The 15,045-nt window shown below is 35.5% G+C and overlaps 1 protein-coding gene across 4 annotated transcripts in view; it reads left to right on the forward strand.

Annotated features, from left to right (window-relative positions):
* YTHDC2 (YTH N6-methyladenosine RNA binding protein C2) overlaps window positions 1-15,045 on the forward strand; it is a 68,860-nt gene that overhangs the window by 18,321 nt on the left and 35,494 nt on the right. For all 4 annotated transcript variants that reach the window (XM_024120798.3, XM_024120803.3, XM_055086712.1 and 1 more), the window contains 5 exons: window positions 2,561-2,668; window positions 3,795-3,943; window positions 5,701-5,836; window positions 9,860-9,986; window positions 10,197-10,262. In XM_024120798.3, the coding sequence (XP_023976566.1) occupies window positions 2,561-2,668; window positions 3,795-3,943; window positions 5,701-5,836; window positions 9,860-9,986; window positions 10,197-10,262 (586 nt within the window). The remainder of the gene's footprint in view (window positions 1-2,560; window positions 2,669-3,794; window positions 3,944-5,700; window positions 5,837-9,859; window positions 9,987-10,196; window positions 10,263-15,045) is intronic.

A 15,045-nucleotide genomic window follows, 5' to 3' on the forward strand; every position in this document is an offset into this window, starting at 1 on the left:
TTTTGTCCTTATCCTTTAATCAAATCTGGTTTTTCCACCAATCTTTAAAAAAATTATTAATTTCCTCCTCAAAAGTTAAAAAAGTTGTGTGTTTACCTCAGTGAAATAGTACAAACATTCAGGGAAAAAGTTCACAATCACCTGTCTTCTTTTCATTTCATGTCTTTTCTTCCCTGAGATTTACTTGATGTTGAAGCCTAGTGTATATCCTGTCTCACCTTGTCCATGCTCATACAACATATGTAAATATGTACATATATATTGGGTTTATAGAAAATGGTTTTTACATAAATGGGCACATGCCATATACAATGTTTTACAATTTGCTTTATTCATATGACAGTATATTATGAACAGTTCTCCAGTTTAGTAGCTCTAGACGTAGTTCATTATATTGAAAAGCTGCTTTTATATTTCCTAATATAAATGTACCATGATTTATTTAACCATTTCTTAATATTTGGACATTAGATTGGTCCTGGATTCCCCCTTTCCCCTACTATAAACATCGTTGTTATGAGCATCCTTCTACATATATTCTTATATATTGGTGCTCTTATTTCTAAGGATAGATTCCTGAAAGTGAAATTGTTGAGTAAAAGAATGTATCTATTTTTAATTTTAACAGTAAGATGGTTTTGCCATTTTACTTTTTCAAAAGGCTGAAATGATTCACATTTCTGCAGTTTATGGGGCTATTCATTTGTGCATTCTTACCAGTATTGTTTTGAAACTGATTTAATTTTACATAAAAATCTTATTTATATTTTCCGTAGTATTTCTCATAATCGTTACCCTTTTTTTGTGAGATGCTCGTATCCCATAATTTATTTGCCAGAACTACCTCCTAAGTCTCATTTTGTATTACAGCCTGTACTTTCTTGGTCTCCTCTATGAGCTTCTCTTCTTTTGCATGGTGCTTAAATATTGATATTTTTGAGGATTTTTCCCATGATCCATTTTTTTTTCTCTTCCTCCCTTCCCTCCCCTTCCCTTTCCTCTTTCCCCTCCCTTCCCTATCCCTCTTCCCTTCCCTTCCTCCTTTGATTTCTTTGCTTTTGCTCTCTTTCCTGCTCTATGCTGTTCTCTATTAGGTACTGGGGGTGCACAGTTAGTTTTCCTGGAAGATCTCATTCTTGCCCTTGGCTTCTACTTTCTCTTGCACTGATGACTCCTGAATCTTTATTTCCCAGTTCAAACTGTTCTCCAGAGCTTTGGACTTGGTTGCTTATAAGCAGTTCACCTCTAATATGCCCGAACTGAATACTTAATCCTTCCTAAAAAATCTGCTTCTCTTGTGTTGCCTGTTTTGGTTAATCATACCATTGACCTAATCACCTAAGTCACAAACCTGTAAGTCTTTTTGCTCATAATATTACTGGGTGGTAAGGCACATAAAATTTATGCATCTGCTAATTGAAGGTCATTTTGGCACCTAACATTTGACATGTCTAAAACCAAACCCCGGCTCCCACAAGCCAACCTGTTTTTCTTTTAGCTTTCCTTGTCAGCCTCAGAAAATGACAACATCATCCATTGAGTTTTGTAAGCCAGACTTTCAAGAACTGTGGTTGACACTTCCTTATCATTCTTCCATATCCAATCTAATGCGGAGTTCTGTGGATTTTACTTCCCATCTATCTAGAGTCTGTCTGTCTCCTTCCATTTTTACTATCACCAATCTTGTTCAGGTTATTGTCCTCTTCAGCCTGAACTGTTGTAATTGCTCCTACCTGGTCTGTTTCATCCACTCTGCTTTCTTTTAAATCCACTCCCCATGTTGCAGCCAATGTGGAATTTTCAGCCAGATTTCTAAAGTGGAATTTTGATGATGTTAAATACTCTCATGAGCTTGAAACTTTGAACAACCTTTACCTCAGAATAAAGACCTAAACCCTTAATAAGACTTATCTGTTTCTTCTGCCTCATCTTGAACTACAGTCCCTTCTTCACACCCCTCTTCACATCATGTTCCAACTAGCTTGGCCTTTTAGTTCCTTGAGAACATCATACTCTTTCCCACCATAGGGGCTTTGTACGTACTGTTTTTTTCTTCATAGTATACTCTTTCCTCTCTGCGTAGCTTAGTTATTTTGTTTACCCCCTTCTCTTGGTTCTCATTTTTCTCAGTGAGGATGCTTTTCTTGATTCCTTCAAATTCCCCTATTATGTACTGTCATGGTATCTTGTACTTCTCTCTCATAGGACTTTTTACAACTTTATTTTTACATTGATGTTTTGGATTATTGGATTAATGTCAGATTCCCCTGCTAGACTGCAAGCTTCAACCTTCAAGAAAGCAGGAGGAACTCTGTTTCTGCTTACCATTTATATTCCTAGTGCCTAGCATGATGCCAAACAATAAAGTAAATAGTAAACACTGGAAAAAAACATGCAAATGAACAGTTGTCTAAAATATAGATCAGGACAATATGAGGATCACTTGACCTATGGAATTGCCTTTGGATTAATATTCAGATTTATTAACTTGAGAATCTCATGTTGTTATGTGAATTATCTCTAAGATGCAAATTGACTGTTTAAAAAAATTCCTATTTAGTACAGGGAAGACCATTTGAAGTAAAAGAAATGTTTCTGGAAGACATTTTAAGAACTACTGGATACACAAACAAAGAAATGTTAAAATACAAAAAGGAAAAACAACGAGGTAAGCTTTTTATCAAACAAATATAAAAGAAAATTACTATTGATATTGACTTTTTGGAGTACTCCAGTCTTTTACTATGCAGATACAAGGACATTGAAAGTATTTCTCTCTGTGTATAGTTGTAGAATATTGTATTAGAATACTGTCCCATATGGATGTTCTACATTCTGATTTATGTCCAGAAGTTATAATCTATAGAGAGGAATTGAAAGGGGATGCCAGAGTTGAGGAGGCTGAGTGTGTCTGTATCCAAATATTCAAACCACTATTTTAAGGAGGCAGAAGATTTGTGCTGGCTGTCCCCAGCATATGTTATAGAGTGGGAGTGGGGAGTGGGTGAGGAAGTGAAAAGAGTAGCATATGAGTAATAACAGGCTCATCTTTAGTATAATTGTTGAGTTTTTTAAATCTTGATTTTGTTATGAATTGCATCAGTACTTTGAATTTAACATTACTTGCCTATTAATACATCTCTTATGATTTATACTATATCTCAGATTTTGAATTAAGGTTAAGTTCCTTTTGCTTACTTTTAACTACATTATTCATGATGGAAGACTTGGCTTCAAGCTTTGATTCCTTTGTTTAGTTAGTATAACCTTGGACAAATAATCTCTTAACTTCTTTGGATTCTTCACTTGAAAAAAGCAATTAGCAATGCCTGTGTCACAGTGCAGTGCTGAATCACTAATATGCAAATTATAAAACTTCTGGTTCTCAAAACTTTTGAAGATGAAAATTGAATATAACTTGTGTCTCAAACAGCTAGCATGGTGGTAGAAATTCAATAAATGATTTTCTACAAAGTGCTATATGACTATTAGTCATTGATTTAAACAGTATTTGTTATATGACTAAAATACTGTTCATTAAATTATGTCCTTATTTAGAAGTAAACTTCTTACTAGTAGATGAATAGATGAGGTTTTATAAAGCAGTTTCATGTCTCCTTTTGGTTCAGCATAACATTTTATTGAATGTTCCTAATTAATATATTTTTAAAAAGTAACTTTAAAATAAGGCCAACTTTTAGGTATTTTCAGATTCACTTAATTTTTTTAAACAAAGAAATATATTTCAAAAAGCAAAGAATTTATCTACTTATTTTCTTTGGTAATTAATTTAGAAGAAAGACAACAAACCACACTTACAGAATGGTACTCAGCTCAAGAGAATACTTTCAAGCCTGAATCTCAGAGACAGAGAGCTGTCCCAAATGTGACTGAAGAATATGATTTATTGGATGATGGTGGTGATGCCGTCTTTAGTCAGTTGGTAAGACCTCAGTGGTTTCACACTGCTATTTTGAGTGAAAATTGTGTAATTTAAAGAACATTTTATGATATTATATTTTTTATTACATAATTAAGGCATAATTCCCTTAGTTTATCTTAGACTACAACTCATTTTTCAGAATAATTTTCAGCACACTTTTTTTTTTCAAATAATGCATCATCTTTTATTGTTTCATTCTGAGTTAAAATTATTTCAATATTTTCTATAAATTTTGTGAAGAAAATAGTTGTAGATATTATGTATATATACATACATTATTATTGCTAGATATCTTATCATCTCAAAAGTTTAAGAACCTATGAGCTAAGCAGTGCAAGATAAGCTAAGTTAGGAAAAAACTGAGAAAAGCCTGTTGGTATTAGGGCAAGTAATCAAGACTGATGTTTCTACCACAAAGCCATGTGACTCTGTAAAATCAATTACCCACTATAGACCTCAGTTTCTTTTTCTCTTCTGCTTTTCTCCCTTCTATTTTGCCACGATATCTTTTACAAATGAAATATTTTGTAGAAATCCTGCCTGCTCATCCATCACTCTCCATCCCCACCCCTAAGTGGGGCTTCTGCTACTTTGGATTCCTTGGAGTCTGTTTGAAAACTGGAACCAGCGGATTTCCTAGGTCCCTTCTGGTCTTTGATTCTGGTTTAGAATTCTTAAAAAGGCATTGGTGATTAGTGAGATGGCTGGGACTATGCACTTTTTAGAAAAAGAATTAAACTCTTTTGAGCATGAGAAGCTACATAATGCAGATATGCTTGCAGTTTTCTCCCAGTGTTTAAAGTTCTGATGCATCCAAATGAACTATAGTTTTAAAGAATGTGTACTTTTAAAGAATGTTTAAAAATTGTTGTTTAGTGCAGGGAACATCCATTTGGTTCAGTGAACAGCATTTTGACCATTTAAATTAGTGATTCTTTTTTTAAAAAAATTATTTGTTTATTTTTGGCTGCGTTGGGTCTTCATTGCTGCGTGTGGACTTTCTCTAGTTGCGACGAGTGGGGGCTACTCTTTGTTTTGTGGTGCACGGGCTTCTCATTGTGGTGGCTTCTCTGTTGTGGAGCACGGGCTCTAGGTGTGCTGGCTTCAGTAGTTGTGGCACGTGGGTTCAGTTTTTGTGGCTCGTGGGCTCCAGAGCACAGGCTCAGTAGTTGTGGCGCATGGGCTTAGTTGCTCCGTGGCATGTGGCATCTTCCCAGACCAGGGCTCGAACCCGTGTCCCCTGCGTTGGCAGGCTGATTCTTAACCACTGCACCACCAGGGAAGTCCCTAAATTAGTGATTCTTAAGCCTGGCTGCACAGTAACATCCCCTAAGGAACTTTTAAAGTCCTATGGAATCTGGCCTCCATCCCAGAGATTCTGAAGTACTTGCTCTGGGGTGGGACGTGGCTTCAGTGTTGAAAAGCTCCAGGTGATGTTTCCTCTGTTGTGGAGTTGGGACATAAGACCACTGATATACAGGTACATTTAGCAACATTCTGTCAGAAGCACAGTTAATATTGTGACTGTATCATACTCCTTTGTTGACAGGCTCATTCTCAGATAAAAGATGAATGTGAAAACAAGATACAATATTGTGAGTGATTATGTTTGTGATGAGATGAGAAACTTTTATGTCAAAGCCTTTGCTGTAATACCGAATGGTTAGTAGTTCTTGTGGCCGTTATGGCCATCTCATGTTCTTTGCAAGCAAAGGTTAAGCTGTTAAGTAATTTATAATCTTTGCTTCTTTTTAAAGACAGAAAAAGATGTGAATTGCCTTGAGCCATGGTTAATAAAGGAAATGGATGCTTGTCTTTCTGACATATGGCTGCATAAAGATGTTGATGCCTTTGCTCAGGTCTTTCACCTTATTTTAACTGAAAATGTTAGTGGTAAGTATAATTTATTTAAGTTTTTTTTTTATTACTCTTGAAGTTATTTATTATGATAGAAGTGTAGCTTAATTCATAAAATTCAAAATTCACTTTTTGTTCACAACCAATATTTTGTTCTTTTGGAGTACTATTTCAAATGTACAAATCAGGATCTTCTTATTAGCATAGTAGAATAAATAAGTATTGTATTAAGTCAGGGACTCTTAACCTAATGTCTCCAGAATAGTTTCATGGGGTCTGTGAATATATGACAGTTATATGCAAAAGTATTTTTATGTGTATAAAATTTGTGACATAAATATACTCCCCCCTATGCATCACCCTTACCCCTGGAATATCTTGGATTTTCAAAGAGATTTGTTATTTCAAAACAGGGGAAAAATGTTAATAACTTTTGCTCTAGATTATTCTTTCAATAAATGGAAAATTTTAGTATACCTTTAGTTATATAGGTTCAAGTTCTGATTCACATGTACCAGCGTTATGTCACATGACATATTTTCACTAATGATTTATTCTGATTTCGTTAGTTGGTTATAATGGGTATTGGCAATTGGGTGAGTTTTAAGACCCTGAAGGCTTTTAGGCAAAAGGTAGAATGATGATAATAAAAGGTCAGTACTGGAAGGGATTTAGATGTCAAGTAGTTTATCCCCTCACTTGAACTTCTCAGCATTATTATTACTATACTTGATCACTCCTTTCTTGAAACATGTTCTTCAGTTAACTTCTGATATTCCATACTTGATTTACTTCCTTCTCATCTCCCTGGCTGGTATGTCTTGGTTTCCTTGGCAGGATTTTTTTCTTTTTCTTGACCTCTGAATATGGAATGTCCCAGGCCTCAATCCTCAGACCTTCCTTCTATTTACACTTACTCCTTAGATGGATCTCATCTAGTCGAAGCTTTAAATATTTATTTTAAATGACTCCTAATTTTACGTCTCCAATCCTGAACTCCCCCCTCACTTCAATACACCTCACCACTTGACATCTCCGGTTGGAAGTCTGTTAGGGGAATAAAACTAGATATTCCCCAAACAACTTGATTCTCTGTTTTTCTACCTCCCTCTCAACCTGCTTTTTCCTTAGTGTTCCCTTAGTGATCATTATCAGTTGTAGACCTCTTTAAAAATGCATGTTCCTGGCCATCCCAGGCACATTGAATCTAACTCTAGGGTACTACCATTCACCTAGTTGCTAAGGCAACAAAATATAAAATCATCTTTGACTTTGCTCTCATACCCCACGTATAATCCATTAGCAAATCTTGTTAGTTTTACCTTCTAAATAAATCCCGAATCTCACAAGTTTTACTTCCTCTACTGCTGCCATCCTAGTCAAAGCCAACATTTCTTTCCTGGACTATTACAGTGGACTATTAACTGCTTCTATTCTTATGTTACTAGTCTGTTCTCCAGAGAACAATCAGATTGATCCTTTTGAAAAGGAAATTGGATCATGCCAGTTCTTCTCTCAGCTGTCCCATGGCTTTCAATTACACTTTGAATAAAAATCAAAGTTCTTTCCCTGATTCAGTCTCTGACAGTCTTTTTTATCTCATTTTCTACTACTCTTTCCCTTGTTCACTGTGCTTTAGCCACTCTTTTCTTCTTGCTCTTCATATATGCTGGCCCATTCCCATCTTTGGGCCTTTGCTTTTGTGGTTTTCTTTGCTTGGAACGTGGTCCCCACAGAGACTCATATGGCCCAATGCCTACTTCATTTAGGTTTCTATCCATAAGTTAGGAAATTTGAACTCTGAGATATGTTGCTTTAAAATATTTATGAAACATTTTAAAGTATTTTTGTATTGTCTTTGACCCTCTTCCTAGATATTTCTTTAGAGAGTACTAGACTATTACTTTGGTAATGGTCATCCATTATGACCATCCAGGTCCCTCTCCTTTATAGTTTTTTTGGACATTTTCCAGAGCACAGTATTCGAATGTCTTAGGCCATGTGTATGTAGTAAACTAAAATGTTATGGTATCTCTATGAACAGTAATTTACTTCCCATGTTTTTATTTCTCTTCTAAAATCTCAACTCTTAATTGGCACCAGAGTTGAAAATACTTCATGTGATCCAGGAAGCCTTGGGCTTGGTAGATTTTTTTTTTTTAATCATATCAATTTCCCTCTGTGATCTTGTGTAACCAGGTAGTAATTAGCTGGTTTAGTAAGACTAGGCATTCTATGGAACACTGGATGCTAACCATCTATTGCTGCATAACAAATGATTCCCAAACTTAGCAACCTAAAACATCTATTATTTCACATAGTTTCTGAGAGTCAAGAATCTGGGAGTGGCTTAACTGAGTGGTTCTGGTTCCTAGTCACTCATGGAGTAGAAGTTAAGCTGTTGGCAGGGGTTCAGTCATCTTAAGAGGTATGGGGCTGGAGGATCTGCTTCCAAGAAGGCTCACTCACATGGCTGTTGGCTAGAGGCCTCAGTTTGTCTCTGGCTATTGGCTGAAGGCCTCAGTTCTTTGCCATCTGGACTTCTCCATAGGATTGCCTTGTTCTTCCCAGAATGTGGCAGCTGGCTTCTCCCAGAGTGTGTGATTCAGAAGAGATGAAGAAAAGGCAAGCAGGAAGCTATAGGTACCTTTCATGACCTAGTCTCCAAAGTTGCGCACCATCTTTTCCACTTTATTCTATTTGCTAGAATGAGTTACTTAGTCCAACTCACACTCAAGGAGAAGGGAATTAGGCTCCACCCCTTGAAGGGGAGAGTATTAAAGAATTTTTGGATGTTTTCAAACTCCCACACTTATCCGTACCCCTAATTGAATATTCCTTTAAAACAGTAATTTGCATATAGTGAGTACAAATCATAATCTTTGCAGATCTCTGTAATAATGCATGTTCCTGGCCATCCCAGACCTACTGAATCTTAGTCTAGGAGTAAGGCATAGCTATCTGTGTTTTCAGAAATAAAAAGCCTGAAGTAATTCTCTCCATAGGTCCCTCTCCCCACCTTAAGAACCATTGGCTTATATTAATAACGGATACCATGTTTTTTTCTTTTTTTATTATTATTATTATTTTTTTGCCGTACGTGGGCCTCTCACTGTTGTGGCCTCTCCTGTTGCGGAGCACAGGCTCCGGACGTGCAGGCTCAGTGGCCATGGCTCACAGTGGGCCCAGCTGCTCCACAGCATGTGGGATCCTGCCGGACCGGGGCACAAACCCGTGTCCCTTGAATCGGCAGGCGGACTCTCAACCACTGCGCCACCGGGGAAGCCCCGGATACCATGTTTTAGAGGGTTGTTAAATAATGAGGATAATTGGGTACATATGGAAAGTTAAATTTTTCCTTTTGTAATTATCTTAAATTTTACTACAGAGGTTCTTTTTTCACTGGTGATTTCTTTCTGAAATTTTGTAATTTATGAAAATTAGTTCTCAGTAATTATAGTATGTTGCATTGCTTGAAATATATTCTAAGAAGGAATTTAAATTCAATAAAAGTTTAATTTTTTTCTCATGGAGGGGTTTTATGGGAAGTAAACTTCCTGCCAGTGTTATTCTCATTAAGCATCTAAGATAATAAGAACCTGGAATGATGGGGTAATAAAAGCAAAACAAAAGGACCTCAAAAAATCATTTTGAACTTTTCATTTGCCCTTTTAAGCATTCATTACCAGATACTGATGAAAATTAACTTTTTAATTCTTCTTTAATTATATCTTGTCATTTGGTCAAGGCAATATCTAGATTTAGGAAGTTTACTTAAGGATTCTACAAAGTTAGTAGCTTTCCTTTTCTGTTTTAATTAACAACTATCTTTCCTTCTCCTGCCTTCCAACTGATAGTACCTATTTCATCCTGCTTATACTAAGGACACATCAGTATTGGATCTTCTTGGATCAACTGAGTTAAAGGTTATACAATGCTGTTATATACTTAGGTAAAGGAGCAAGTCCCAGGTTAATTCTCCTAACATTCAAGAAAATTTAAATGATTTTCCAAAGTAATTTGGAAATTTAACATTTATGTATCTTTTCCTTCTTTTAGTGGATTACACACATAGTGAAACCAGTGCAACAGCTTTGATGGTTGCTGCAGGACGAGGTTTTTCAAGTCAAGTAGAACAGTTAATTAGTATGGGAGCCAATGTTCATATTAAAGCATCAAATGGCTGGTAATTTTAAATTGCATTCATTTTTTGTATATCTTTGTATAACTACGCATATCTTTTTTGATTTCTTATATCTTTATATTAAAAGCTATTTGTAATAATTTCTCATACATCTCTACTTTAATGGGTGAATGAATAAATTTGAGTAACTAGTTTTATAATTTTGAGAATATTATTTCTCTTTCTTAATTCAATATCTTTGAATTTTGGCAGGATGGCTTTAGATTGGGCTAAACACTTTGGGCAGACTGAAATTGTGGATCTTCTAGAATCTTACAGGTAACACTTTATACTATTTTTAATTAATCCTGACTCCTTTTAAAAAAACTTAGCCATATAAATCATAGAATGTGACAAATGAAGGCTATTTATAGTCTCTTATCCAGATTTTTTTTCTTTGTAGTTCTAAGGAGTTTTTCCAATAACAGCTTTCAGTTATTTTGTAGGTTGCTAGTAAGATCCACTGTATTATAATATTTATCTTATTTTTTATTTTATCTTAAAAAAGAAGAAGGGGAATTTCCAGTTAAACATGGTATTTGTCTCTCTGCATTTCCCCAAAACCTCACTAAAATGGTAAGGAAGAAATATAAAATGTGTACACTAACAAAGTCAAAGAGAATGGAAGATGAAATGGTTAGTGATGATGATGTTATCATTGAAAGATGTTAGTAAATTTGATGAAATTTAGAAGTTATTAAAGATGTTAGTAAATTTTTGGATGTTATATGGCTAATGGATTACTGATGTTTGACTTAGCAAAGCTAAGAAAGCTGAAGCCTGAGTGCCTAAAGAGGGAAGTGCCAATGAGAAACAACCTCATTTTAGCTTTGAACTTCTTAGAGGCTCATTCATCTACTTCTGAATGAAGCAATGAAAGAAAGGGCTAAAAACATAACAGAGTTAGTTGAAATTCTCTATGAGGAATATTTGGAATTTCAGCTTCCCTTCTCCCCTGCCCTCAGGTGATATCTCTTTCCCACCGTAGCAGGATGTGGGAAATTTATTGAAAAATTAAACCATTTAGAGTTTGGTCTTGGGGTGACCAGATACAGTGGGAGAGTGGGAGTAAGGTATCAAACAGAAAAGGGGTTTAAGTGAAAGTCTACTTAAAGACTAAAAGTTGAGATACCATCCACTCCCTTCCCCTGCTGTCCCTATCGCCTTTTCCTGTTTGAAGCTTATGTTCTTTGGCAGAAAACTTGAGAATTCCTTCCTGGAAAAACAGACCAAGCCTAGAGAAAAGATTTAGAACTTTAAGAGGTTTGGTATTCCTTCAATGAAATGACCATCTTTAAACCAGATAACTCAATTTTCCCCACTTGTACACATGGATGTTTTTGTGTTTTACTCTTTAAAAAGAAACAAACTGCCAAGGATTGATCACCAGGCATTTGAGTGGAAAAAACACTCAAACATCAAATAAACAGTAACAACCAAAAACCCCAAGAAGTTGAAGAAAACTGAGCATCAGTGACTAGAAGAAAACTTGAAAAATAGTAATCGAAAATAACATTCACGAGCCAGAAAACAGTATGCTTTAAAAAAAAAAAAAAGGAACAGGGGCTTCCGTGGTGGCGCAGTGGTTGAGAATCCTCCTGCCGATGCAGGGGACACGGGTTCGTGCCCCAGTACGGGAAGATCCCACATGCCGCAGAGTGGCTGGGCCCGTGAGCCATGGCCACTGAGCCTGTGCATCCAGAGCCTGTGCTCCACAACGGGAGAGGCCACAACAGTGACAGGCCCGCGTACCACACACACACACACGCACACACACACACACAAAAGGAACAAAACACAAATCTTTGTTCAGCTTCCATCTTCATGAGGGCTACCCAAATTTACCTATCTATTGCAATCTGCCTCCTCCCACAGTTGATCCTCTTTAACCTGTTCTACTTTTTCTTTTGTCCATAGGACCTACCATCCTCTAATAAACTATATAATTTACTTATTTACTGTATTCATTGGTTTATTGTCTGTCTCTTCTCTCCAGTGGAATTTAGTAAGCTCCTTGTCTCCTTTGTTCAGGGACAGTGTCTGGATATAGATGTTCAGTGATTATTTTTGAAAGAATGAATAAACAAGGAAGAGCCCTTGAAAATTAAAATATGATAGAAAAATAATTCAGAAGCGTTTCAAGATAAAGTTGAAAAAAATTGCTGACAAAGTAGGAAAAAAAGACAAAAAAATAGAAAATAGTAGAAAAAGGATAGGAAAATTTATTTCCTATGTATTTTTTTATGAGGAAGCTGTTAGAGAATGTGTTCTACAAAAATGAGGAAGTGAAGTAAAACGGAGAAGAACGCAGTAGATCCAGCACAGGAGATAGGTGAAAGAAATGCTTAGTATGTTGGTGCACAGGGCTGTTACTATGACAGCTGCCCAGTAGACCTAGTCTCATAGAAACAGAAGATAGAGAGCTCCAGGAGGACGGTCCCTCTGGGGTAAAAAGGATTACCTGATGGTTTTGATCATATTAAAAAGATTTTATGAATTTGTTGGACACTTTGGGAAGAATTAGTGATAAGTACACAGAAAACTAAGCAAATAAAAATTAGACAGTAATTACTCAAGGAAAACCAAAAAGTTACAGAAGAAAGGGAGTGTAATCATAGTTTACTATTTAGCTCAGTGGTAAATAATGTTTACGTAGCAAGGTAAAGCTGAATGCAGATTTAACGAAGATTGTATGGGTTTGTGTGTGTGGAAGCTATATGGGGGTGGGGGTGGCAACCTCATTTTTCATTAATTGGAGATTCACAGATAATTACTAAATTGTTAAATCAATAAATAGCAGAAGTTGCATGTTGCTTAGAAATACGGCAGTAAATACCAAAAGAAATGGCTAAAAGAATTGAAAAAGGTCCTAGGCAGTGTGACTAGGAGTGGAGAGGGGTTTTTGTTATAACTTCTATAAACCCTTGTTTATTAACACTATGTACATGTATTACTTTGATTTTAAAAAAAAGGGCAATACTTTCAAAATCCTATGAAACTATTGTAATTCTCCTTTTAGATAAAATTTGATATTTATATAGATTTTAGATTAGACATTTAAAGAAAAAAGATATTTAAAAGAAATTTAAAGAAAATGTATTTTATAGTACATTGATAGTTTTTATCTATTTTCAACCTATAAGACTGTCAAAAAAATAATAGAGTATGAAGTTAAAATATATTAAAACATCTATTATTCAAGAACATATAAAATGTTTTATTTGACTTGGGTTTTTGTATTTAAGTCTATAGATGAAGTCTCGGATATTAGATGAAGTAAACATTTGAAATATGAAATTAGTTTTATCATTTTAATTTCATTAAATGATAGGTAGAGTCTCAAAGTCTTGGCAGATCCAAATGCTAATTCTGGTGTGGTGGGTTTTATTATCATTTCATTAATAGCACCAAAACTTGCAATCCTTTTAATGCTAACACTTCGAATGTGCCAGATATTGTTACGGTGTTAGGTGTAGGTCAATAGGTACTACAGATTACCATGTAAAACAGTTATCTGGATAATATTTTAATTATCCCGGCTAAGTCAGCTTTCTTTTTATTCCACAGATCATGATGTTATCAACTATAAATTTCAAATATTTAAATTAAATTTATTATGTTTGCTGGATTATTGATACTTGATATCTAAAGTTTATAGCATTAAACAAAGAACATAATACCTCCTTAATTTACCTGGTAAAATAAGAAAACAAAAAACTTGGAATGTTTTAAATTGGATTTTAAAATTTTAAATACTACAATTATAACATTGCAGAAGTTTCATATTTTTCCTATTGAAAGCAGTCTTTTTAAAAAAAATTTTATTTATTTTTGGCTGCATTGGGTCTTTGTTGCTGCACATGGGCTTTCTCTAGTTGCAGCAAGCGGGGGCTACTCTTTGTTGTGGTGCACGGGCTTCTCATCGCCGTGGCTTATCTTTGTTGTGGAGCACAGGCTATAGGCATGTGGGCTTCAGTAGTTGTGGCTCATGTGTTCAGTAGTTGTGGCTCACGGGCTCTAGAGCGCAGGCTCAGTAGTTGTGGCGCACGGGCTTAGTTGCTCTGTGGCACGTGGGATCTTCCCGGATCAGGGCTTGAACCTGTGTCCCCTGCATTGGCAGGCGGATTCTTAACCACTGCGCCACCAGGGAAGTCCCTGAAAGCAGTCTTATGTTATTTTTCTGCTAAGCTCTTTAAGAAAGATTGGGCTGAACTGAGCTTTCTAGGGATCATATTGATAATTACTAGTGATGGCAGTTTTATATTTTCACATACAGGATGAAGAAGCAAGGGGGTTATTTCAGTAATTTCTACTGATTTTGGCTTTTGGGAAATAGCATAATCAACCTGCTTTTAGTATAGGATAACTGAATTAGTAGTCATTTTAAGCTGATACCTGTAGGGTTTTTTTTTTAATATATGAACTATTCTACAGAATATTGTTTATAATAATGAACAATTAGAAACAACCTATTAAGAAAATGTAAATGATGACCAAAAGTTTGTGTTTTTTTAAGTTTTATTGAGATAAAATTTACATACCATATAATTCACCTACTTAAGTGTATAATCCAGTGGTTTTTAGTCTGTATGTTCAAAGAGTTACGCAGTCATCACCACAGCCAATTTTTAGAACATTTTTATCACCCCAAAAAGAAATCTGTGCTCATTAGAGGTCACTTCTAATTTCCCCCAACTTTAGCAGCCCTAGGCAACCACTCATCTACTTCCCATTTCTATAGATTTATCTGTTCTGGACATTTCATATAAATGGAATCATATAATATGTGATCTTCTGTGATTGGTTCTTTCACTTAGCATAGTGTTTTCAAGCTTTGTACATGTTGTAGCATCTTTTTAATGACTGAGTAATATTCCATTCTATGGATAGACCACAGTTTGTCTATCTGTTCATCAATTGATGAACATTTAGGTTGTTTACACTTTGGGGATGTTATGAATAGTACTGGTATAAACATTTGTATACAGATTTTTATGTGGACATATATTTTTATTTCTTCTTGTCTATATACCTAGGAGTCTAACTGCTGGGCCATATGGTA

The sequence above is a fragment of the Physeter macrocephalus genome, chromosome 8, assembly GCF_002837175.3.
Source record: "Physeter macrocephalus isolate SW-GA chromosome 8, ASM283717v5, whole genome shotgun sequence".
Classification (NCBI taxonomy): Eukaryota; Metazoa; Chordata; class Mammalia; order Artiodactyla; family Physeteridae; genus Physeter; species Physeter macrocephalus.